The 25,876-nt window shown below is 42.7% G+C and overlaps 2 protein-coding genes and 1 pseudogene across 5 annotated transcripts; 2 read left to right on the top strand and 1 right to left on the bottom strand.

The window, feature by feature from the left end:
* Positions 1-381: 381 nt before the first annotated feature.
* Positions 382-2,726, bottom strand: LOC6589348 (annotated as a pseudogene).
* A 2,529-nt stretch (positions 2,727-5,255) lies between these two features.
* On the top strand, positions 5,256-22,285 carry LOC6589485 (dnaJ homolog subfamily C member 7). 4 transcript variants are annotated; one of them, XM_026988353.1, is made up of 4 exons: positions 5,256-5,718; positions 20,396-20,848; positions 20,928-21,772; positions 21,842-22,285. In XM_026988353.1, exons 1-4 carry the CDS (start codon positions 5,588-5,590, stop codon positions 21,922-21,924), a joined length of 1,512 nt encoding a protein of 503 aa, XP_026844154.1. In that variant the 5' UTR covers positions 5,256-5,587; the 3' UTR covers positions 21,925-22,285. The 4 variants fall into 4 exon arrangements, with proteins under 4 accessions (XP_026844154.1, XP_026844157.1, XP_026844155.1 ...); XM_026988356.1 differs by lacking the exon at positions 5,256-5,718 and adding an exon at positions 11,127-11,149; XM_026988354.1 differs by lacking the exon at positions 5,256-5,718 and adding an exon at positions 16,199-16,263.
* Positions 22,286-23,418: 1,133 nt separating this feature from the next.
* On the top strand, positions 23,419-25,145 carry LOC6589486 (dnaJ homolog subfamily C member 7). Its single transcript, XM_026988209.1, has 4 exons — positions 23,419-23,630; positions 23,712-24,158; positions 24,217-25,061; positions 25,123-25,145. Exons 1-4 carry the CDS (start codon positions 23,419-23,421, stop codon positions 25,143-25,145), a joined length of 1,527 nt encoding a protein of 508 aa, XP_026844010.1.
* Positions 25,146-25,876: the final 731 nt, after the last annotated feature.

Below are 25,876 nucleotides of genomic sequence, written 5' to 3'. Positions count from 1 at the left end.
ATATTTATAATCCCCATTTACGTTCAGGGCTATATTTTTGTCGATAAGCTGCCTACCAGCATTATCAATCATCAAGCAACAGCTATATTGCCCTTTCCGGAAGGTGACTACCTTGTGGAATTCCATTGGTTTATAAGCGGCATCTATCGAGCTGTCTTCAAAGTCTATGGAACACTATCCTAAACAGTCAATGGGTTTTTAAAATATATATATTTGTATATTTGAAATTGTATTAGCCAAATTCGATGTAACAAATCAATCTCAAGCGTCCGAAGTGCCCTTAATTTTTAGAGCCCCAAATTGCAGCCACGGTTTTTACCATCCATAGACCTATTTACGAGTACATATGAAGTAATGGAACTACCAATTTGTTAGACATGATTGGATTTAAATTCATATTTAATTGCTCAATTTTAAATCGAAAATCACTGATCAGTGAGCAATCGCTCACGTGCATGGCACTGCGATATTTTTGGGAATAATTTGCCCACCAGCTGCTTCAATCATTGTTCCAAAGCGATTTTGGACCGCCTTTCGCCTCTATGGGGCCAGCTGGGTGACAGCTGATTAAAAACAGATACAAATGGTTAACTAAGGAAACGCATCACCAAGGAGGAGAACAAGAGCAGGGACGTGGAGGCCAGGAGTCCACTAGCAGCGCCCCTTGAATATAATGCGACCTTCCACCTCTGGATATATGTATTGCCTTTCCTGCAGATACTGTTTCACTGCCTCACTGTCCTTCTTCTGCAAGCGCTGATGCTGGGTGTTGTTGGCCTCCTTCAAGACATAACCATCGCCGCCGTCGAACATAAACTCTTGGACAATCACATTGTAGAAAGCCGCATCGTCGAGGTCGCTATAGGTGGGAATGCGGCAGGCGGCACATCGAACCTGCACCGACAGGACACGCTGGCCCTCGGGTTTGCTGGGATCGTAGGCCACGTGGATACCGGAGACCTGCAAGAAGGGCCCGTCCGAGTCCTTGCCACGGGCAGCCGCCCCGTGCTCCAGGGCATTGCGTATCGTCTTGCCAGATAATCGGGATATGTAGAGGTCATTTTCCCAGGGCAGGACGGCCAGTATATCGCTGTCAGTGATGGATCCGTCGAACTTCTTCTCGATCGAGCTGCGTATGCCTGCAAGTCGAAGGAACTCAAGTATAATAAATGGGGCACATAAGCATTGGACTAACCGCCTGCGTTCATAATAGCGATTGCCGCATCCGTCCAGTAGTCGCCGCCCTGCTCCTCGCGAACCCTGCTGAAGACCATGGCATCGGTGAGCATGTTCCCCAGATTGCACTCCCTGTCGCGGCACACCTGCTTGCTTCCCTCCAGGTGGACCTTCGAGTGGCCCACCACCGCCTTCTCCAGATTGATCACGCTGGGTCTGTACACCTCCAGCAGGTCCAGGAGATCCTGTTCCTGTGCCACGGAGGCATTCAGCAGTATCGGTGCTCCGTCGAACTCAATCAGATTCCCCTCCGCGTCGAACTGGAAATATACAGAATTACCCGATTTCCCTCATGCGATATTTATGGCACCCACCTGCACATGGATTTTTCCCAGATACTTGGTATAGGCATAAGCCTGCACCACAAGCACCTCCTTGCCGCTCTTTTGCTTGATCACCGTGGGGTAGGGACCGTCGATGTGTTCTATATCGGGTTGGGCTCCATTGTAGAGGAAAGTGTTGGTGTGGCCGCCAATCACAATATCCACTTCCGGGCAGTTCTTGGCTATCTCCTGATCCTTCAGATATCCAGAATGACCCAAGGCAATGATTATCTTAATGCCCTGAGCCTTGAGCTTTTTCGCCTCAGCGCTGTCAACAGAGAGAATTGTTAGGAATTAAAGAATTGGAAAGAAGAATTGACTCAGACGGAGTGACAACGCAGACCGCAATCTCTCTCAATTTAGTGTAGAAAAATAGTCAAAATTAAGTCAAGATCAGACTCACTTAATGGAAACCACTTCCTCGTAGAACTCCACATCCATCATGACAGTTAGCCTCTTAGTATCTGGCGTCAAATAGCCAATAACACCTATTTTGGTGCCCTGCGTCTCCAGGATCGTAGAGTGGACCAAATTTTTGGTGGCAGCCAACTCGGGGACATTCTTAAGATCCAGATTGCAGGCCACCACGGGAAAGTTGACCTCGTTAAGGAAGGGTATTAGACCCTCGACTTTCTCATCGAACTCGTGGTTACCCAGGGACTGGAAAAACAACATTCAGAATACAGATTAAATCTTCAGATTCAGCAGATCTTGTGCTCTCCACTTGCAATAACATCTGGTTGGAGTTTGTTGAGGAAGGCGCTGGCGATCTTGTCCTTGAAGATGGTGAACCACGCCGTTCCCGTGTAAGTGTCCCCAGCATTGAGGTAAAAGACAGGTGTTCCTCCATCCGCCGCCTCTTGGCGGTACTTCCGCACTCTTATAGATGAGGACTATATTAGCTGTTTGTTCCAGATATAGACTCTTCCTACTCACTCATAGGCCACTCGTGCGAATCCTCCATAGCACTTGTCCGTGTTGGCGTCCTCCTGGGAACAGGTGCCGCTGTTCACGTTCGTCTGCTCGAACCGGGCGTGCATATCATTATTGTGCAGGATGATAAACTCCGTGGCCACCTTTGCCTTGCGATCAATCGGATTCCCCTGAGCACGGTAGGCCAGGAGAATGGCAAGCAAGCAGAAAACCCAGTGTGCTCGCATCTTTTAGCTGCCGGGGAATGAGAGTGGAGATGTTCATTATTTTAACACAAGCATGCTAATTTGTAACTGTTCCTTTTATCTTTAATGGTACGCATGTACATCATTGTTTAGTCAACAGTTTCGTTTCGCGTTTATAAAACTATTATCTACAGATTTCGGGGGTATATCGTATTGGGTGCCCGTCTGGACAGACGACAATCTCCCTGTTCCGCTTTTAGTTGCTCTAAGATCAGACTATTTGCGAGTAGCTAATTATAGTTATATCTTTTTTCGCAGCCACCCGAGTGATAAACTTATCTGGATTTAAGGCTTGCTAATTGTTTACTAGGACTGGCCATTCAACAACTGACAAAATATTGCGGCCATGGAATTGTGAATCTGCCTGAAATCGTGTTGCATTTAAAAGCATTTAATTTCATATATGTACATATATATATATGCAGAGCCCTTAATGACATCACTTAACATAATCTCACTTGCTCTTGCTATACTAGCACCCATACAAAAATACTTTTAATAGCCACAGCTTCCGATATGAATGTCGTTAATCAAAGCCTGAACATTTGCCAGATGCGGGCTTTGGTAGCGTTTTTGTACCCGGTGTTCACTGAGTATACTGTATACTACTGTATACTAGTATTCACTTGTGTTCGGTATATTCTAGGCGATATATTCAAAATCTGCGCGTTTTTTTACAGGTTTCCATCTAATTATCGCGTTGCACCTGGAATTCCAGTTGGGTAATTTTCTATTTACATATATACACAAAAAAGGTCGGATTTTTTTTTCTTGATCTCATTATTAATTTACGCGGATTGCGTCGGAAATGGGTACACGGTGGTCGGGAATGATGAATGATTTTTATAATAATTATTAATTTATAATCATTATAATAATAATTTGTTTATGCGCGATCAAAATTAATACAACCTTTGTCTGCAGTGTCTATAATCGCACTGAGCATGGACTGCCGATGTCGGGCGCTGTTACTGTTGTACGGTCATATGAACCGATTTATTCCGGCACACTGAACTAACAGTGTGTGTGTACGTACGTTCGAGTGTAGTGTTAGTGAAGAGCTTACGATGCAGGTACACGTGCCACTTACCAAAAAGCCATAATAGTGACCTTACTGCAATCTCCCATGAATACGATTACTGTATTAGGATGAAGATATAACTCCTATTCGAATATTTTAGATAAATGGTGTGTTACCATACCAAACGGGAGAATGGAATGCTCGATCAGCATTTTGGGAAGCTAGCTGATCTGCGCTCAAGATGCTCAAGGAATGGTATGTATGTACATATATTTTTTCTTAGATATATAAAAAACAAAGAAGTCCATATATGATTTAGAATCAACCTGCCTACAAAAAGGATACAAATGTGAAATTTTATTCTTGTAATATTTTATATTTTTTGTAGTATAATTAACATATGTGTATTTACGTATTCAATCAATATAACATCATATATTTTATTTCGGAAAAAAGCGAAATTGTCTCGCAACGTGGGCACAGAATGAACAATATTCCGCATGCCCTGGGAATAAGTATACATATTATAGAAGTCTGAAAATGCTTGTGATCTGAGGCTCCACTGAATGCAGAAACTAGTCAGTCTCTGTTATAAAACCGTTTCAACGAATTTTTGACTTCCAAGGAAATAGAGTACTCAACTGTCTATACTGACGGTTGACAAGCAAGTGTTCAAATACCGGCAACATTTACGAAATGACGTAACATATAATACCACTTACGTTATATTTCATGCTCAAATACATAAATATGTAGTTACTATGTATCAAAATGTAGTTAGTAATAAAGGCTTAAATAAAACAAACTTGTTAAAATTAGCCGGTCTAGTAGGAAAATTGATTTATTTAACGGTTAAAATTATGTGTTCAGGGGTGAGGATCCTGTCCAGCAGAGATCGATTAACCCATTGCAAGCCAAGGGGGTATTTTAATATTCCACCGAAAATAATGAAAATGGAATAATTTTAGCGCAGTTCAGGTGAAAGATATCGTGGTTCTTTTCAAGTTCAGAGGAAAGATGGCATGGATCTACGAGAAGAATTTACAATCCGTAATGTTTGCCGCCATTTACCTCAAGTCGTTCAACTGTTTAAATAGAGCGGGGTTAAATGGGTTAAGCTCGACTTTTTATCGACATACGAGACGGTAATTTGTTGTTGAGGCACCAAAAGTGAGGCAAAAACAATCAAAGCAAACCCTGTACCAGGCAAACAAATATAAAGTATTTAAAACAAACCAGTCAAGTAGAAAATCGAATCATTACTCGAATAAAATTATGTGGCAAGGGTTAAGGGCTCTATCTAGATAACAATATTTGACGGAATATCAAAAACAAGGAATATGTACGACGGATAATTCGTCAGTATATTTTATGGTATATTTTAAAAATGAGACTGTATATATTGGTATATTTCTGAGAGTCAGACCGTATATCTTATCTATAGGTCCGCGGTCACACGCTGCTTGTCATTTGGTCGTCCGTCTCAAATTTTAAAAATAATAATAATAAATAATGCAGGCACACTGAGTATCTCTACAATTGTGTAAACCCGCGGATACAGAAAAGACTACGGCTGCAGCAGTACAAACAAAAAAATTAGTGGAAAAAAACCAGCGGAAATCGTCTATCGCGGGCGCGTGTTGAAATAAATACATACACAGGCAAACGGCAAACACGGGCACGTAGCAAAGGTGTGAGGACTGACGCAAAAAGAAAAGTACAGAGGGGAGCCGTGGAAAACGTGTAAAATTAACAAAACCAACAAACGTACAACAAAACGCGCCAGCTTGGGAGACATTGGTGTTGCTGTGCTGGAGCCAGAGAGCCGCATGGACGAAGAAGTCATTGAGATTAGCGACAGCGAACGCGAGGAAACCGAGTCGACCTCTGATATGGACGTGGAGCTAACGGAGCAGCAGACTGTCGATGCGGAGCAGATTGTTCCCAAGGACGCGGAAACGTAAGTAGAGTTGTACCCAGTGAGTCTAAAACTGTATAACAGCGTGCGCAAGGTGTCTGTGTGTGTGCGTGTGTGAGTTTTCGTTCTGTCTTTAGCACGGCTGTTTTATGTAATCTATCGCCCCTGCTTCGCCCTCTTGCCCCTCTTGCCATCTCATTTTCTCTCTCTTTTGCACTATCTGTCTCTGCTTTTTGACGGACGACTGCATGGTCATGGGCAGCCAAACGTAGAAACTGGCGTCAGCAGCGACGTCAAAGCTAACGCCAACGCACACGCCCAGCGTCAGCTGCAGCAGCATTAACAGCCCCTCCTACTGTTGTCCTCTCGCTCTCGTGTGGCTGCGTTTTGGTTTGTTCTTGTTGGAAACAAACCAGTTTTACTTTTTGTCTGCTGTTCCACAGGGCCTGCTTGTGTGTGTGGGCCGTTAATTTTGAATTTCGCCAAACCTACGCTTATCTGTAGTTTGAAAGCCGTATTTGCCAAACTGTATCACTTCAAACTGTTTCACTTCAAGAGTTTTCAGCTTTTCTGATATCAAATCGTTCTAAATTCAACTTTTTGAAATAATGATATATTTGCGGACTAACATTTTTAGTTGATTTCACAAAATTGCGTATTTTGTAAGTTTGAGATGCACATCGTTATGGGAACCGTCAGCAGTTTAAGAGCCACACCTCTGCAGATCGTCAGCAGTTAAGAGCCACACCTCTGCAGTCAGGTAACTGAACAGTTTGAGAGTAGCATCAGAATGGGCACTATAATCAGTTCAAGAACAACAGATAGAGCTACGATCAGTTCGAAAGCCACAGCAATCTTCCTCCTCTGATTTCTGCGGGGCCAGCTTTGATGCCTTCGACTTCTACTATTTCTTCCCCGTTTAACGCCGCATGCAAGGGGACCCGACGGGGAAGATTGTAGCTTGCCATCCTTAGTTTTAACATTCTTCGAGCGGACTGTTAGTTCTAGCAATACCAGCCCCTCTAGTACCAAAAATTAGCCAAAGAAACGATAATCATGTGCAGTGAGGAGTACATTTTTCCAAGCACTTATCTCATTAAACATTTAAACTGCGCACCTTTTCTGCGAACTGGCCAATATAAACAGTTATATACTTGTCTTCGCCACGCTTCATTTACGTTTTTCCTGGGTTTCTGTCAACAAAGGCACGAATCGCAAAGCAATAGAAACTCAATAGAAATTTTTATTTGCATTTGGATTTTATTTCGTTTCCGTGTTGTATGCCATTGGAATTGTTCCTGAAGCGGTAAACAAATAAATGCATTTTAGGCAATTCCACATTATTTATTCGGTGATTTTTCCCCACTGGAAACAGAATTTGCGTCATTTTTTGTTGTTTTTGCTCATGAGCAAGCGCGAAGCACTCTGATAGATAAGATTGCTTCAGATTGATTAAATGGTCTGACTTTTGACAACACACGAAAGAACTGACATGAACCACTCTTAGAATCAAATACAGTCATGGACAGAGTCGCTCTTTGGAGCAAAGACAATGCCGGAGTTGGTTCCAACCCACACAGATAAACATGGCCAAAAAAGCGCGAATGTGAATGAACCCAAAGCGCCACATCAAGCGTTGCTTTTGGCCCAGGCCTTCAGCAATTATCTAGTTTTCATTAGTTATGTGGGCTTCTGTCTCTCTCTCTATACTCTTTCGTTAGGGTTCAAGGACTTTCCATAATTTTCGCAAAACAACAATACAATTTCTCTTGACTTGTGGCCCTGACTCATCGCAGAGAGAAGATACATAATAATAATATATATATATAATATATGTACATTTCTTGTTCACACTTTACTTGGAAACTTGATGATGATCTTGGGGAGACTTTTGCGTGTATACTGATGATGAGGAAACCCGTTTAAAAGTCTAGCCTGATGACTCAACCTGTTGCCAATTAGAAATGCTGACCCTGATACGAATAAATGGGGAAATTTCGATGGCATTTTGGGAGTTTGCACTGCAGGCAGCATCCTTTATTGATTTTTCGTTTTCCTCCGTGCGTCAGAGGGAGCTGCATAGACGCTGTTATCTATTTATAGAAACGGGGTTGAGAGTCGGCTTTGGCTGCCTGTCAAGAGCAAGGTCATGTGGGTGGGTCCCACTCGAAAAAGGGCAAAGGTAAGCCAAGCGAAATCTGGAATTATTACATGGAAATTTTTTTTGGTTTTACAGCTGTCCTTTGTGTGACGGTAACATGGCATTGGCATTGACATATGCCCAATGGGATTTACTGAAGCAGGAGCAACTTCAGAACAGAGTTTATACAGAAGTTTCTGGCCAAGTTTCGTTCATTTTGACCACATTCGGGCCATGACTAGTTCGTTGAAGCCAAATAAGAGCAATCAATCAATTCATATGCCACTCAAAACTTCCGAATCAGCTGCCACGTACACACCTTTAACTCGAAATGGAAAATTTTTTAAACCACAAACGACCTTCAACGGTTTCGAAACGCAGCATTAATCACAGTTTTCCCAGTTCTTTTGGAAAAGTTACTTTACTGTTCTTGAAACTAAACTTCCACTACAGTTTGTGCTGCACTTTGTTCTATTACTACCGAGTATTTACCGTAAATCAACAAAGTTGCCAACGCTTCAGACGGGCGGGAGCCATCAACCCCATTTCGAGCGCGGACTACGCTTAACCCAAATTTCACTTTGTTGTTGTTCAAAATGTTGCCATTTCTATGGCTAAACTTTGCCCAATCGACACGAAACGCAAACCAGACCCAGGGCCCAGAGCTCAGAGTCCAGAGCCCAGAGCCTTCTAAGCAATTAGCTTCACTCTCGAAAAGTTATTGCTCGAATCAAGGCGCAAAGTGGGTCAATTAAATTATTGATTCGAGTCGGGCCCAAACAGAGCTAACTCAAAAAAAAGAAGAGAATAGAGAGAGAGAGAAGAACAAAGCCACTTGGTAACTTCTTGATCGGTCCGTAGACAATTTTGAGTGGCTGTGGACGGATGTTTGTGGGATGTTTTGTTGAAGTGGCATTTACTTGAAGACAATAGTTATGGCTGGTGGCATTACGTAATTATGTGACTCGTGGGGGATTTTGTATTTCAGTTTTTTTGGTCAAGTAATTTTTCAATTAAGTTTTATGTTATACAATGGGTTTATGTCTCGAGAGATGTTTGCGAATGTCCAAATTGGCTGAGAATTGTGTGGTACAAGGTCATGACAGATATTCTGTTATGATCTATTCTTTCGGAGATTCTACAATTGTCTTTCTTTCAACTGTAACCATACCCTCTATAATACTCTTTCCTCGCACCTCATGGATCGTCTGCAAAAACTCATCTATCTTAGCCGGAAACTCCATTTAGTTAGAGCCCAATTAATTGCACTTGAAATCTCATCATATCATAAACGTTTAGTTAAATGCACTGGGAAAATTGTTCAATTTCCACACAGACAGAAACCAGATTCCCCATAGATCTGAGCCAGCTGTCATCTCCAGCCGAGAGAGTGCCGTCGCCCCGTCTTTCCTTATCGAGGAGCCAGTTGATCCACCTGTCCAGACGACAGCGTGTCTGCTGCATCCTCCTCTTGAGTACTGGCTAAACGAGGCAAAAGCTGGCTTGCACATAAAATACACTAATTAGGATTCCGTTGAGTAGCCGTTGAGCTGTTCAACAAGTGCTTAAAAGCATTGAAGCTTGCTTTTACCGCTAGGTTTTTGCGGAGAGAAAGAGAGAGATAGGATGACGCTTAAGCTTTGTATTGAGTGTGGAAGAGTAAGGAGAACTTTGAAGCTCGCTTTTATAGCCATGCTTTGAGCAAGAGCGGGATAGAAAGAAAGGAGAGCGAGAGTAGTAGACAGTAGACTGCGTAATGCCACTCTCCACTTTGGTTGCCATTTCTGCCCCAAGGCGAAGCTGTCGGCAGCCTTGTAAATTACACAGCAAGTGTTTACAGTTTTACAGCTCAGCTACAGTTTCACACTCGCTTAGTCTGAAGGGAACTGGAAGGCTGGCGTATCTCTTTGTTTTCTTTTGTTTGTGTTATCTCTACTCTTCTGCAGTTTTTGCTGCAGTTTCTCTTTAATTTCGAAGCTTTGGTTTTTTTTGTTGTTGATTAACTTTTGTTGTTTTATTATGGCACTTGTTGCTTCTGTGGCTTTTAATTGCTTTGTTTGCTTTTGTCCGCACTTTCACTGGGTTTTTGTTTCTACGTTTTTTGTTTTTTGCGGGTTTTCAATTGCACTTGCTGCGGGAGGGGAGGGAGGGTGTGGTGCAAAGGTATTTACATTGTTGCAGTTTCAAATTGCTGTAATTTCCAAATGGCTTCGTATTTTGACCCAAATTTCGGTTATGAACTGGATCAGATTTTGATTGTTTTGTGGTTTTAGCTCTCTCCCAACATGATTGCCTCTTCTTATTCATCATGTGAATCCACCTTGACTCTTAACTGCAGCCCCAACTTTCTTCCTGCTTTTTATTTCCACTCGACTGACATTAAATCCATTTTTGGTTTTATTAAAAAACATTAATTAAAAGCTGTCAAGCAGCAGACAATGCGGAATCTTGTACATGTCGCCTGTTACATCCATCCATGACACGCCTCCCACAAGGGGTGTATATATGGGGTCTATAAATCTATATGTATTTTATATAAACGGGAAATATAATTGGAAATGTTTTTACAGAAACAAAGGCAGAAGGAGAGCAGCGAGAGAGAGTGCAATAACTTTTGAGAGAATATGACGAAACATGAGTGATTTTTTGGTGGATGTTTGGTTATAGATTCAGATATATAATTTCCACAGCTTTTAAATGAATAATATCCCAGTGTAATGCACACATGTTCCTAACCTAACCTAACAGAAAACCTAACCAACGTAATTACAGTCTATTATATGCTATAAACTTTTTCACTGCAATATCTTCTTCTTGATGTTCTCTCGTATGATCAAAGGGTATTTAAATAGCGTGAGGCACTCGCAAGAAATTCTCTTACGATTTGCGAACATTGGTGTTTCACTGCGGACAAGAGAGAGAGAGAGAGAGGGAGTCACCTCTTTAAAAACGTCTTTCCATTGCATTCTTAAGGTGGCGGCTCTCTGCAACAACTGCTGCTGCAACTGATCCTCTCTCTGTCTTTCTTTGTCTCTCTGCCCATTGCAGCCGCTCAGTGCACAAGCGCTGCCCGACTGCAGTGCTTTTTTGTCGTCGATCGACGTCGTCGCGTTGGGGCCGTCGTCGTGTGTTGGTTGCGAGCTTTTTTCTCCGGCTGCATTTCGTTGGAGTTTCTTATCAAACCACAAAAATTCCGCAACAAAATTGTGTTAAATCTGTCAATGAATCAAATAATATAAAAAGAATATATTCAATCAACCAAGGAGTGTATAAATAGCTGACATCATAAAATACACACATACATCGTATTCGCAGACGAACTACAATGTTTTAGTAAGTTTTATTGTGCTAAAATTGTTGGTGTACTTTTTCCTCAAATTGCAAAATGATTCTTTTTTTAATCGCACTCAAACCAAATGCTAAGTAAAACAGAACCCCAAGAGCGAGCAAAGTACGAAAGGGAGACCGCAAGAATGAAGAAAATGCCCACACGAAATGATATAAATTGTGTATAGAAACAGATATAGAAGAGTGCAAAGCTAATCAAATACATACATATATATATATATATAGTATTTGTTCCTTTCTGGGTTATAGGGTGTATTTGCATATTCATTGGTCTACACTATCTATCTCTCTCTCTCTCTCTCTCTCTCTTCCCCTCTTTTTCTGCCTCTCACTCAAGCCATGTGGATAACACTCAAATTATAAACAAATTGGCAGAATAAAACATTGAAATGGTTTAAATAAGATTAAATAAATAATAAATATCTCAAGCACAAGACTCTTGAAGTGCTCTATGAAAATATGTGATTTCTATAAGCAAATATTATGGTATTTATCACGTATTGGTGTTTGCTCGTGATACAAGTTTTCTTTGTTAAAATATTAGCCTTATTTTTGTACAACAACATATACATATACAAGGTCTAATAGCTGTGATAAGACTTATCATTTAATACAAATTAAGACAATTTTGAAAAGAAACACATAAGTACAGACAAGTACATAGATAAAATAGCTTTATAAAAGAAAATCTGTAAAAGACTCAATCGTGGTATGGCACCCACTTTGGGCATATATTCTTTTTTATATTCTATCTAAAATGCTTTTGCCTTGGTATATTTCCTACATTCGATAAGGTGCCATTCATTGCGGGTATTTTGAGATATTAATAAAGAAATTTCTTGGAATAAATTAATGAACACAAAAATTTCCGACAAAAAGAAGATAATTAGAGTTCAAGTGTACCCAAAATATTTATTGATGGGTACACTCCTTATTCGTAGATACTTTGGGCCTTCTCTTCGCCAAACAAAAAAGGCACGTGCGTCGACTGTACCGACAGTTTTTGCGTACACCTCAGCATTGGATGCCAAACTCTACAGTTCCCATGCCTTTGGATGAATCATAGATCCGACCCACTCAAGCACTCAACGAGCCTTTGCCCTTCACACACTTTCCGCCGTCTGTCGGGTCGAACCCCCCAGAGTAAAGTGCAATGACCAATTCCGATCAAGGCAAATAAATAGACTGCAACGAAAAAAGCAGAAAGCAGAAGGCACCAAAAAATCTTTTTCGACATTTCTCAATCTCTTTAAAATGTCAGAGCAACTGGCGCTGCCAAATCGGAGAGGGTCCGTCCCTCTCTCTGCTGGCCCATACTCCGGGGGGAGAGCTTTTAGTTGGTCTCTGTCGTATCCACTGGCCTTTTGGCTGCTTGCTGGCACATGTGTGCCCCCAACTTTTGGCTAGGAAATGCCTCGGCATACGGCATACGGCTACGGCTACGGCTGCGGCCCGGCACATATGGCACATGGCACATTGGGGTCGCCAAGCACAAAATTCTTTGCTGACAAAAAATATGTACAATGCATCGCTACCGCACTATAATTTTGGTTGTTTCTGTTGTCTTTTAGGTTTTCTCCAACGTTTTTTTTTTTTTTTTTTTTTGTTGGGTGTGTCGTTTATTGCCCCGACATAAATGTTTTTATGCCCCCTTGTCTGCTGTGTTGTGTGCCACCCGTTGTTGTGGCTGATGTTGCTGCTGCTGCTGCTGTGGGCGGTGCAGATTGCATTTTAAATTACAGAGGCATTAAATTTTGTATGCATTTTATTGCAGTAGCAGACAAATGACTCACAAGGGTGCAGTACCCCTCGTAACCCAAACTACAACCGTCTATCCCCCAAAGGCTACACAGAAAATGCATTTCCAGTCAAGAGTTATAGTCGATTGTGATGTCCACTTTTGCATAGGATGCAGCAGCATCGCCTGTTGGAGTGCTCTCCAAAAATTGTGTTCATTGTGGGGAAGTGCCTTTGCCATCGTATGATTTATGGTTTTCCTTAAGCTGTGAAAATTTAGAAGAAGCAGATCTAGAATCGAAGATGTGTTCATACAATGTCTAAGTGGTGAGGAATTTATTGTATGAATATTGTCTATGAATTTGTACTTTATCTTTTAGCTTTTCGTAGATATTACTTTGGTCGCGGCACACGTTCCGCGACAATATAATACCCGCTACTCAGCTACTTTGTGTGCGAAAGATAGAGAGTCAGAGAGAGTAGGGGAGCAAAATATATAAAATATCCCAGATATCGTTCTAAAAAATCTTCTCTTAACCGATCCACCCTTCCCCTACAATAACCAAAATGATCATAGCTTCAGTTATTGGCTTTGTCCACTCTATTCGTTAGGAATAACACCCCCCAATCGATTTGCTTAATAAAACTGCTCTTTAAACACATACCCAAAACATCTTTCACAAGTGCAAAATGTTCTTTGTTTGATTTGTGATCTATTTATAACCAGAGGCACATCTGTTTTCCCCCTACGGCATAATAACCATACCATCGCAAAACACAATCTGACCAAACTCTGTGTCCACTTATCTGCTAATTTCCCATTTGATCGCACTTTAAGCACGTGCCCCCCCCATACGATACGATACGATGCGATACGATACTCCCTACACAGGTCATAAATTGTAATGACATGTGTATGTATATAGTTTTATTATTGTATGTGCCATAAATAGTAAAACAACTGACAACTGTTTGGGGCAGCAACAGAGCTCTTCCTGGAGTGAAGAGGGGCAGCAACAGAACCCCATCCATGGAGAAAGGGGTTGCAACAAGAGAGGAGAACTTAACCGTTCTCCATTCTATTCTCTATGCAAACAGCAATAATGGGTCGGACAACGACCCAAAACTGGGGCCTCATAAATTCAATTGAGGCAAGTGTCAATAGAACACGAGAACTCATCCATATGCAAGCATTCATGTGACTGCCTCCATGATTGTGGCGATGACGATGATGGTGACAGTGGGGGGATGGTGTTGTAGATGGGGATGGCAACAATCAATTATGTATTTTATATTGTTTGCCTTGGTGTTCGTTCTCTCTCTCTCTCTGTCTCTGAGATCACAATGGAGCCTCCTCTTTTGTATGTCTAAAGTCTTTCGAATCGCCAACAATTGGTTCTAAAAACTTTCTCTTTATTCCTGGGGGTTCATTAACTTTGTTATAGTATCTATCTTCCCCTATCCCCTATCCCCTATCAGTCTTTAACTTAAGCCTTTTTCCTCTTCACTTCACTTCACTTCGCTTCATTTATTGGAAAGTTCTTCCCTTATTCACTTAAGCCCTTGACAGCTTTTGGCTTTTGGCTCTTCTGCCAAGTTTTTGCTTTCCTTTACTTTCGGTCGCCATAATGTCTGCACAGCGTTTCCGGTTTACGCTGCTGAGTGGGGGAACCCCACAAAAACAACCCGTATTTGACCTACTGTGCGTGGTCCACGTGAATCACACTCTATGGGGGGACGGGGATGGGTCGAAGGTGAGCGGGTGGGTATCTGTGGCAAGCAATTTCAACTTGTGGCAGGTCATGTCCGCTGCTTCTACTGCTGCTGCTCCTCCCAAAGCTTGTTGTTGCTGCTGCTGCCTCTGCTGTTGTGATGAGAGCAAACTATTTGATATGCCCTCTGAAAAAGAGTTTGTTGACTTTAACGATGAATGGGGCATGGGCAACGATTCAACTGGAAGAACGTGCTGTTTGTGTGTGTCTGTCGGTCGGGTCAAAGGAATGTTTAACATTTAACACAAGGAAAATTATATCAAATATATACGTTTATTCTACGCCACAATAAATACAGATAAATACAGAAAGAAATAAACAATTTCCCAAAAAGATTGGTATTGCAAAAGAGAAAAACAATTCTCTTACAAAAATAAACATTCTATCTTCATGCTTAAAATCTCCCTAAATGTAAGAATATATTTAGTACAAAAATAATGGCGAAGAAATTTTGAAACCAATATTTTGGTAAATATATTCCATCAATTTATTTCATTTTTCCTTAAATTCCTTCCTTAAATTATTAATATTTAATAATTTGCAATTTATGGCATAAGAAACTTCAATTAAATTTTAGAAAAAAAATACATAAATATCAAAAGAATTAAAGCACCTATGGGCCACTGTACATACATATTTTGTTTTTGCATTTTCGGCCATTCTCTCTATTCTTTGAAGGACAAACACTGTGCTTCCTGTGTTCCTATGGTTCCTGATTTTAAGATAAAGGATCTACGAGACCTTTATAGAATGATCTTATTATACCTTAAAGAGCATTCAGTCTTCGAATGCCCTCTATGGAGAGTAATCCCTTCATTCTTATTGACCAACAAATAACTATGCTATAAGAAGAATGGCATTGTCTGACAGTCGTATGGTTAGAGCCACCTGCAGAGAGGCATCCCCCCCACAGCCCCCCAATCACCAACATTCTCTCACATGCGCGAATTGTGCTCTTTCTCTCTCTCCGTGGAAGAGAGAGAGAGCGTAAAGTTACACGCTCTTTGCAATTACAGTGCAGCAACAACCAGACGCGACGGGTAGGAATTTCTACTGCTGCTGTTACTGTGCAATGCCGGGGCAACATTGCTGTTGGCTGGGCCACCGTTCTGTGCTGAACAGACAGAAGAGAATTCTCTGTAGCCAAACGACGTGCCGTTGCATTAAAATCTTCGCTGGGGCAGGCAGTCGAAGGCAGCAAGCAGCATCAACATCAGTCGCTTCCGTTGACTGCCACAGAGGAGACCACCAGCCCATAACAAAGTGTTCGCTAAAATAGTCTTTTGATAGCCACTTACTGTATTTTGTCGTAGTTTTTGCCATCGTTAGCGTGTAATAATTGGCCAACCTCTTGGCTGCTGCTGTGCAAGTGACTCTGCATGAGAGATAATGTAATTAATGTGACGTCTGCGAGGTCGACGAGGGTCCACGTCGAAACGAGGGATATTTTGTACCAGAAGCCAATAGCCAATCGATTTTGAATATATCTTTTATGCCAAAGAGCAATACCATTACAAGTCTGACTCCGCTCCCTCGATCCATGCTCAATAAATTGTATATGAGTTCGGAGGAATTCACATTTCTGCCGCGGTGAGTAGAAAATGCCGGAAAATGTCGGAAAATGGTTGGTTCGTCGGTTCGTTGGATTTTACCTCCCCTGCCTGTGTTGTTATTTTTGTTGTCAACGCAAATTTGATGCGACAGGCCGGTAATGGGGAATGCAAATGGCAGCGCCAATATCCCATTAGGATATTTTGATAAATTGAGGAAAACTTTTCGGAGCGAAAATTGCAAAAAAGGAGTGGAATTTTGGGTGTTTTCTTACCCCTAAGGGAGTGAAGTTTGCCCTAAAACTTTATTAAATTGTGCACATCATCCAATTTCCAATCTATTCGAACTTTGTTTCTTAAGTCTTGGATTGTCTTACACAAACTATTCATCTATGTATGTATATCTATTGTGCTTTCTTTTAAAAGTCAAAACTTGTCAAAATTTTTATGTTCAAAGAGAGAGTCTTGAAACCTATCGTTTAAGGAGCAAATAGTAGGAAGTAGCAACTAGGAGCAAATAACATCTAAGAACAACGGAGAATTTTGGCTACAACCCACTGCTATTATTTGATTCAAGATGGAGGTCGTCGAATCAACGAGTTCGGTGACCAATTTGGCCTTGGAGTGCTATTCCAGGTTGAGTACCCCCTGCTGACAATTATTATCATACTGAAACTAGAGAGTTTCTAGCGAGAAAGTGTACAAAAAGTATGCTCAAGTGTGGGAATACATGGGTTCAGCGAATGGGAAATTGAGTTAATAGAGGGTATAGATTTGAAGCTCTTCCGTGAAGTCACGTGGCAGGAGGGGGTTGGATGTCCCCCACTGTAGGAGAGGACGAGTTTTGCATCACAAACTACCCATCAAGCTGCAGTTAACCGATAAGTTTTGGCACTTTTTGACAATCTATTTTGCATGATTCCTCCGCTGTGATTCCTCCACTGGCACATGTCGTCATCTCACTTGCAATTTTGTGCGAAAAGTTTTGTCATCACGCCACACACACGCACACGACACGCATACACTCGCGCACTCATTGGGAGAGTTGCATATTCATGAGGAAATGATTATTCCACTAGCCTTCTGCTCTCCTCTCTCTCTCCCTGTTCCACTCACCCGTAGACGTGCTTCCTTTACCGTTCATTCGCAGTGCTGTTGCTCTCTCCCGCTCGGTTGCAGTCTTCCTCGAACTCTCTCGCTCTCTGGCAGTCTTCCTCCACAAAGAATTGCACTATCTTGTAGGCTTTCTACCTCTTTCCCACCCAGTGGAATTCTACTTACCCCTCTCCCACTCAATTGAATTCTTCCGCGTCCCCCGCACTCATTCGCAGTCTTTCTACCTCTTCCCCGCACTCACTCGCAGTCTTCCTCCCCCTCCTGCACTTGTTGTACTGTCTTCCGTCTTTTCCACTTGAAATCTTCTGCCACCATCTCTCACACACGCACACACACATTCGATTTCTTCTGCCCACACTCCCACTCACAGGCAGTCCTCCTCGCTCTCCCGTTGCCTCTTCCCAGTCTTCCTCGCTCTCCCGTTGCCTCTTCCCTTACTCAGTGACATTCTTCTTGCTCCTTCCCACACTCGCATTCCCTCTCGTGTCATTCCTTTCATTCATAGTTACGATACGGCTCGAATGTTCTTGCATTGACTTGCTCTCGCTCTGGCTGTCGTCGTCGGTCACCTTCCCGCTTATCGCGCATTGAACTTTGCTTTGACCTGAAGGCGGCACCGGGCACCGACACCTCTTCCCCACACGCACGCACACACACACACACACACCACGTACACATATCTGTACATGCTTAAATTTGCATTGCATGCTTGGCATTCATTCCCTCTTGTTGGTTCTTTGACTTTTTGCCGGTGCCCGCCCCGTCGTTCAGGTGCCGCGGTTTCCCTTTTACGCTTTATTTATCTAGCCAGCGCTTTCATGTGTTTTTTTTTTGGTTTGCTCTCGCTCTCTCTCTCTCTCTCTCGTAGACTCCTTGACTATGACCCCCTACCTGTCTCCCTCTCTCTCCCTCTGGTTAATTTAAATCAGCTCTAAAGGTTTTTTTTTTGCTACCCTGTAGTTGTGGAATTTAAAGGCATATTGTTTTCAATTCAAGCCATAAACCACGAGTGGGTGTAACTTTTCTACGGAACTAAAATATCGATGGAAACAATCATCTTTTAATTTTGGTACCATAAGTTCTTGACTATCCCTGATTCCATGTTTCTGAATCTCCCTGAAAACTCGACAATTTTAAGAGCAAAGGTAACCATAAGTCTGTCAGATTTCCTCTTCGAAGGATATCCCTTCGGCGTACGGATTTGTTTACCAATCTATCAGATTTCACTACGATGGTCCTCTCTGTAGAGACACGTTTTCTACGACAAATAACCCTGATTAGCGGGGTATCCTCCCGTTTTTTATAGGACTGGTTTTTGTCTGTTCTCTTGAAGTTTTTCCGCTTCTATTTTATTGAAGTTTAAATGCAAATTCAGGCGCTGCGTTGCCTACTTTTTGGGGCTGCAGCTTGTGAGGAGAGGGGCAGGAGTGGCGGCCCTAACAAATGGCTTTCTAAAATTCAGCCCAATCAAGCGCAAGGGAATTTTTGACTTTTATGGGTTTTCTCTCCCTCTAATTGTTATGCAAACTGCTGTTGACTTGAAGTGTTGCCGGCGCACTCGCTCGCTCGAATCTCTACCTCTCTTTTGCTCCTTGGATGCAGCTCCCTTTTGCCCCATCTACAACCCACCGCATTGCTCCCATTTGGCGGTTCAGGCCGCGACCGCTTTGCCAAGTTATGGCAGCAATTAAAACTTTTGTGCTGAACACTTGAAAAAAATGCCAAATACCCCTTGTTGGCCACAGCCTATGCCACCCACCACCCCATGTTCTTTTCTACAGTTTTGCCTCCTGTCTGGCGTGGTCTTTCGAAGAAATGCAAATAATAATTACCATCTTTTGTTTGCATATGGGATTGTATTTCTGGCCTCTGCTGTATTCTATTCACACGCAATAGCGGCATTTTCTTTCCTAATGATTCACTGTACAACCAAAATTCCGAATTCGATTGATTATCTTAATTACATATTTAGGATCGAGATCGATCTAATTTGCAGGATGGCCGATCTATTAGGTTCTTTGAGTATTTAAGTATCGATATGAATTATCGTCCGATAGTTCGCAGAACTAGAACTATGCGGGAACTGGATCGGAAGAGAACTACAGATCGGAGCTGGTTCAAAATTCTAGCTCGCAGAAGACCCAGGAGTTTGAACCAATTCTTCCGGGGGTAGGCCACATTCATAATAGCCTCTGAAAGAAGGACAATACTCGTAAGGAAATGCAGAAAAAAACGAAGAAAACCCCCTCAATATTTGTAATATCCCCGATGGTCTTTAATGGAACACAAAACAAGAAAAGGAAACCGAAGCCGAAACCGAAACCACAAAAGCAAATAAATAACCAACGGGGCGACAATGGTGCAACAGCAACAGCAACAGCAACGTGGGGCATAAAGCACTTATGCCGTGTAATCCCGGCGACAATGCTATGGGGAAAAAGTACAGTAAACACTCGCTCTCCCTCGCTCTCTCTGGCACAACTCCAAATATGATGAGGGGTGGGGTGGTGGGGGGATGAGGATATTTCTTTGGCTTTTGGTATTCTTTGGCGCCCGCATTAGTGTCGCCCTATTGGCGGCCATTGTGATGCCATAATTTCTTGCCCCATTTGAGTGCCGACTCAGGTTGTTGCACTTCCCCAGCAGCGCACAGTGGCACGAGAGAGCGCCAAAAGTGGAAAGAGCTAGAAAGTAATGAATGGAAAGGATAAATGAAACTCAGTATTTTTACACATTCATGTAACAGACAGTGCAACACACTTTTCGACCACTCTTGTGCCACAGTGCCTACTAAAAGACGTCGCCCGCTTGCAAGCGGATTACTTCCTGTTGCCTTTCGTTGTGCCATTTTCCTTCTATTTTGTATATTTCTTTCTTGAAACTGGGCTTTCTTGACTGGGCCCCCGCGGCATTTAGTCGACATGAAATTAAAAATTCAAATTACATATAGACTCAAGAGGGTGGGGCAGACACTGAGACTGATGATTCCTTTTCATTGTGTAGCCCCAAGGATTGACCAGAGACTGAAACTGTTTTCCATTTCCATTTACTTGCAGCATTGCCGAAGAGAAAAAGAAACTGGGAAACGATCAATACAAGGCACAAAACTATCAGAATGCGCTCAAACTCTACACGGATGCCATCTCGCTGTGCCCCGACTCGGCGGCGTACTACGGCAACCGGGCTGCCTGCTACATGATGCTCCTCAACTACAATAGCGCCCTGACGGATGCCCGCAACGCCATCCGAATCGATCCAAGCTTCGAGAAGGCGTACGTACGTGTGGCCAAGTGCTGCCTGGCGCTGGGCGACATCATTGGCACGGAGCAAGCCGTGAAGACGGTGGCAGAGCTGAATGCCCAGAGTACGGCTGTCAGCGCCGAACAGCGAGCGGCGCAGAAGCTCCGCCTATTGGAGACGACTGTACAGACCAACTACGACTCAAAGTCCTATCGGAACGTGGTCTACTACCTGGATGGTGCCCTGAAGATAGCACCAGCTTCCATTCGGTAAAGTATTTCGATTAGCACATCACAGATCGATCCCTTCGAGAAACTAACTTTGAGCTTTGAACCCTGTATCTTGCAGCTATCGTCTCCTGAAGGCCGAATGTCTGGCCTATCTGGGACGCTGCGATGAGGCCTTGGACATTGCCGTAGGCGTGATGAAGCTGGACAGCACCTCTGCAGACGCCATATATGTGCGCGGTCTGTGCCTCTACTACACGGACAATCTTGAGAAGGGTATTCTGCACTTTGAGCGCGCTCTGACGCTCGATCCCGACCACCACAAGTCGAAGCAGATGCGCAGCAAGTGCAAACAGCTGAAGGAAATGAAGGAGAACGGCAACATGCTGTTCAAGTCGGGCCGGTATCGAGAGGCGCATGTGATCTACACCGATGCTCTGAAGATCGATGAGCAGAACAAGGACATCAATTCGAAGCTTCTCTACAATCGGGCACTGGTCAACACTCGCATTGGAGCTCTCAGGGAAGCGGTGGCGGATTGCAACCGCGTCCTGGAGTTGAATGCTCAGTATCTGAAGGCCTTGCTGCTTCGGGCCCGCTGCCACAATGATCTGGAGAAGTTCGAGGAGGCAGTGGCCGACTATGAGACGGCCCTCAACCTGGAGAAGACCACTGAGATTAAGCGATTGCTGCGCGATGCCAAGTTTGCCCTGAAGAAATCAAAGCGGAAGGATTACTATAAGATATTGGGGGTTGGGCGTAATTCAAGCGAGGATGAGATTAAAAAGGCCTACCGTAAGAAGGCACTGGTCCACCATCCGGACAGACATGCCAACAGCAGTGCCGAGGAGCGCAAGGAGGAGGAGCTGAAGTTCAAGGAGGTGGGCGAGGCCTATGCCATACTGTCGGATGCGCGCAAGAAGGCGAGATACGACAGCGGACAGGATATTGAAGAGCAAGAGCAGGGTATGTCTCCCATTTAATATAGTTTTGTTGGCCATCTGTATACTGATTTATCTATGTTTTCATTTGCAGCTGACTTTGATCCGAATCAAATGTTCCGGTCGTTCTTCCAATACCAAAACGGACGCAATGCCTCCTTCAACTTTGAGTTTTAGGCCGAACACCACATCAGCGATGACCACTCACATTCTGCCTCCACGATGGCCAGCGCCGCGACACACAACAACAGATCGATCCACGCACAAATGAGAATCTTTATTTTGAATTATTTTACATACATAGTATCCATATACCCGCATATATCCGCATAGAGAACACAGATTTTGTGCATGTTTATGAACTGAATTGTTTGATGGGAAATCGGAAGAACAGAGAACAAAGAGAAAATTTCTAGTGTATTGTTTCCCACACTGTAAACGTTAGTTTTAATCTCCTATTACATACTGCAGCTGTAGGGTGGCATTCAAACAGTTTAACAAAATTTTCAAATATATGTCAAAATATTTCAAAACTAAACGAGAGGCCTGTGAATGTGTGTCATTTAACTAAATTCCTATATAGAGTTCTTTGGCCCGGCGAGCCATATGCGAGCCGTGCCTGTGCGTGTGTGCGTGCGTCTGTGCATTCAAATTACATAGAGGAATAACTGATTAATTAATGATTAAACAATGCGTAGGCCTTATCGTGTAGCCAACTTTATTTTGTAATCTTTAAGCCAGACACTTAAGTTGTATTTTTAAGTTACAATCAACACCACAAAAAAAAACAAAACAAAACAAAACAAAAACGATGTTAAACACACACAAAACAAAACGACATACACTTTGTAGCGATTTCAGTTTAATTCTAGTTCTGATGTAATTATAAATTGAGAGAATTATATGTGAAGCAGAAGGGCATCAAGTAAAAATCGTAATCAACCAGTAATGGATGTGTATATTTTGGGATGGGCAAAAACGTGAAGACATACAGAGCAAAATATGAATGGAACGCACGGTCTCTTGAATTGAGCGGGCAGCGGAGTATCCAAGTTCTGGATTGTATAAAGATTGTGCACAAACATCAGCAAAGGGGCCGGCTTTTTGCTTCAAACAATGCCTTATATATGTACATATATAATAATTAGTTTTGTGCCAGAAGGGTTTTTATTATTGCCGTACATTGAATGGAGTATGGAGCAAAAGTACGCTTTTATTTTCCATTTACTTCAAATTTGATTTGAAATCGGCGCCATTCAACGTTTTTTTTTTGCAGCCCTAGTCCGGTGTCGATGATCCTATCGATACTATCGACTGTTCAAAAATCTGACGGAGGACACGGAAACACTATAAAATACCATTAACTAAAAATATAGTGTATTATAGGTTTAGTCATGTCCTCTTATATGGTACCGCTAGATAAGCTTGACCGCCTAGCTCTCATAACAAGTAATCTCATCATTCGATCTATCGGACATTTTCTCAACCATCACTATACATTTTGACATCGACAATTTGGCAACCCTAGCGTTGAGCGCGTTGCTGTCAAAAGCCGTAAAAAAATAGGGCAGTGCAGCCATCTTGGTCAAGAGGAAAGAAAAAAAAGTTCAGTGAGGAAGATAATAATTATATATACGATGGAAATTAAGTAAGTCCCGCAAACATCGAATAATGGGATTGACCAAACTGTTCGTTTTCGCTATTTTGTCTAGTTGCAACATTCCTTACAAGAAGAAGAGAGTTGATAATGAAAACGATGAAAATAAAGCTCCGAACTACCAAAATGTGTGCAAACTCAACAAGAATGACTCTACGACCCCAGAAGAGCAACAGGAACACGGGGACCACAAGGGGGACGATCCTCCAGCAGCAAAACTAGCACGGTGGGGGCAGACACTAAATGATTTCTTTCTGTGAAGATCCAACGACTGACCAAGTAAACTGCTTCATTTTCATCATTACAGCATTGCTAGTCAGAAAAATATACTTGGATTCGAGCAATATGAGGCAAAAAACTACCAGAACGCGCTCAATTTCTACAAAGACGCCATCTCGTTGTGTCCCGACTCGGCCTTGTATCACTACAATCGCGGGACCATGTACGAGTATCTCCAAGACTTCAATAGTGCTCTGACGGATGCCCGCAACGCCATCCGATTGGATCCAAGCTTCGGGAAGGCGTACGTCCTTGTGGCCAGGTGCTGCCTGGCGCTGGGTGACATCATTGTCTTGGAGCAGGTCGTGAAGACGGCGGAGGTGAATGCCCAAACTACGCATGCCAGCATACAGCCGCTGGTGCAGCATTTCCAACAGTTGGACGCGGCCATACAGACCAACTACGACCAGAAGGCCTATCGAAAAGTGGTCTACTACCTGGATAGTGCTCTGAACCAGTCACCATTTTGCATTCGGTAAAGTATTATTAGATCCTTGCGGCAACTAAATTGGATGGTTCCTTTTCTCTTGTAGATATCGTCTTCTGAAGGCCGAATGTCTGGCCTATCTAGGGAGCTGCGATGAGGCCTTGGACATTGCCGTGGACGTGATGAAGATGGACAGCACCTCTGCGGACGCCATATATGTGCGCGGTCTGTGCCTCTACTACACGGACAATCTTGAGAAGGGTATTCTGCACTTTGAGAGCGCTCTGACCCTCGATCCCGACCACCACAAGTCGAAGCAGATGCGCAGCAAGTGCAAACAGCTGAAGGAAATGAAGGAGAACGGCAACATGCTGTTCCAGTCGGGGCGGTATCGTGAGGCGCATGAGATCTACACCGATGCTCTGATGATCGATGAGCAGAACAAGGACATCAATTCAAAGCTTCTCTACAATCGGGCACTGGTCAACACTCGCATTGGAGCTCTCAGTGAAGCGGTGACGGATTGCAGCCGCGTCCTGGAGTTGAATGCTCAGTATCTGAAGGCCTTGCTGCTTCGGGCCCGCTGCCACAAGGATCTCGAGAATTTCGAGGAGGCTGTGGCCGACTATGAGACGGCCCTCAACCTGGAGAACACCACCGAGATTGAGCAATTGCTGAGCGATGCTAAGTTTGCCCTGAAAAAATCAATGCTAAGGGATTACTATACGATATTGGGGATTGGGCAGAATGCATCTCATGAGGAAATCAAAAAGGCCTACCACAAGAAGGCTCTGGAGCATCATCCGGACAGACATTCTACCAGCAGTGTCGAGAAGCGCAAGGAGGAGGAGCTGAAGTTCAAGGAGGTGGGCGAGGCCTATGCCATACTGTCGGATGCGCGCAAGAAGGCGAGATACGACAGCGGACAGGATATTGAAGAGCAAGAGCAGGGTATACCTCCCATCTATCCATAGCCATCAATTTTCTAATTTCACTTTGTGTTTCCTTGCAGATAACTTTGCTCGAAATGAGTGAATCCGAAGTCAATTTCGAAATTAATATTACAAAAGAAACATAATAATATATGTATATACATATATACAAAATAATAAAAATAAACAAAATTAAAATCTACTAATATTATATATGTATTTTTACAAAGAGTAAATTAATTAGTTAGTAAATCACATGAAGATGATGTTGCAATGAAGGTTGATAGATGTTGCGAATTAGGTGAATTCATACAAGATGCGAGTTACGTAGTTTGATGTGTTTATCTACATAATTCGTGTAGAGTGCATGTCAAAAGCATGTACGGACATGTAGATGTGCGAGCAGCGTGCAAAAATTTTTAAAAATAACTATAAAATGTAAATAAATCAATTAAATTAAAGTAAAATATATTAAAATATATATGCGTTTTTTTCTGTGTATTTTACCGCAACAGAAATGCGTTAATGTGTTTTTTAACATTACTAATATAAAATATTCCAATTGGCAAATATATTTAGCCCGGGTCCGTTCAAATGTCTGGTTTTGCAACCTATACAAGCCTGTTTTGTTTTAACCAATATAATACCAGTATTAAATCAAATGAAACAAAACCATTTAGCTATTACAATGCTTGTCAGACAAATAGGTACACACATTTATTTTTACGTTTTTTTTTTTTATATCTGTTATCTGTTCTTGTACACACTCACAAAAAAACCCATTTTCGGTTTACCTTCCATGCACACTCGCACAGAACACACTCTTGCACACCA

Source organism: Drosophila persimilis, unplaced genomic scaffold (assembly GCF_003286085.1).
Source record: "Drosophila persimilis strain 14011-0111.01,24,50 unplaced genomic scaffold, DperRS2 tig00000191-arrow-pilon, whole genome shotgun sequence".
Taxonomy (NCBI): Eukaryota; Metazoa; Arthropoda; class Insecta; order Diptera; family Drosophilidae; genus Drosophila; species Drosophila persimilis.
The sequence above is the reverse complement of the archived record's forward strand: the minus strand, read 5'-3'. Positions and strand labels throughout refer to the sequence as shown.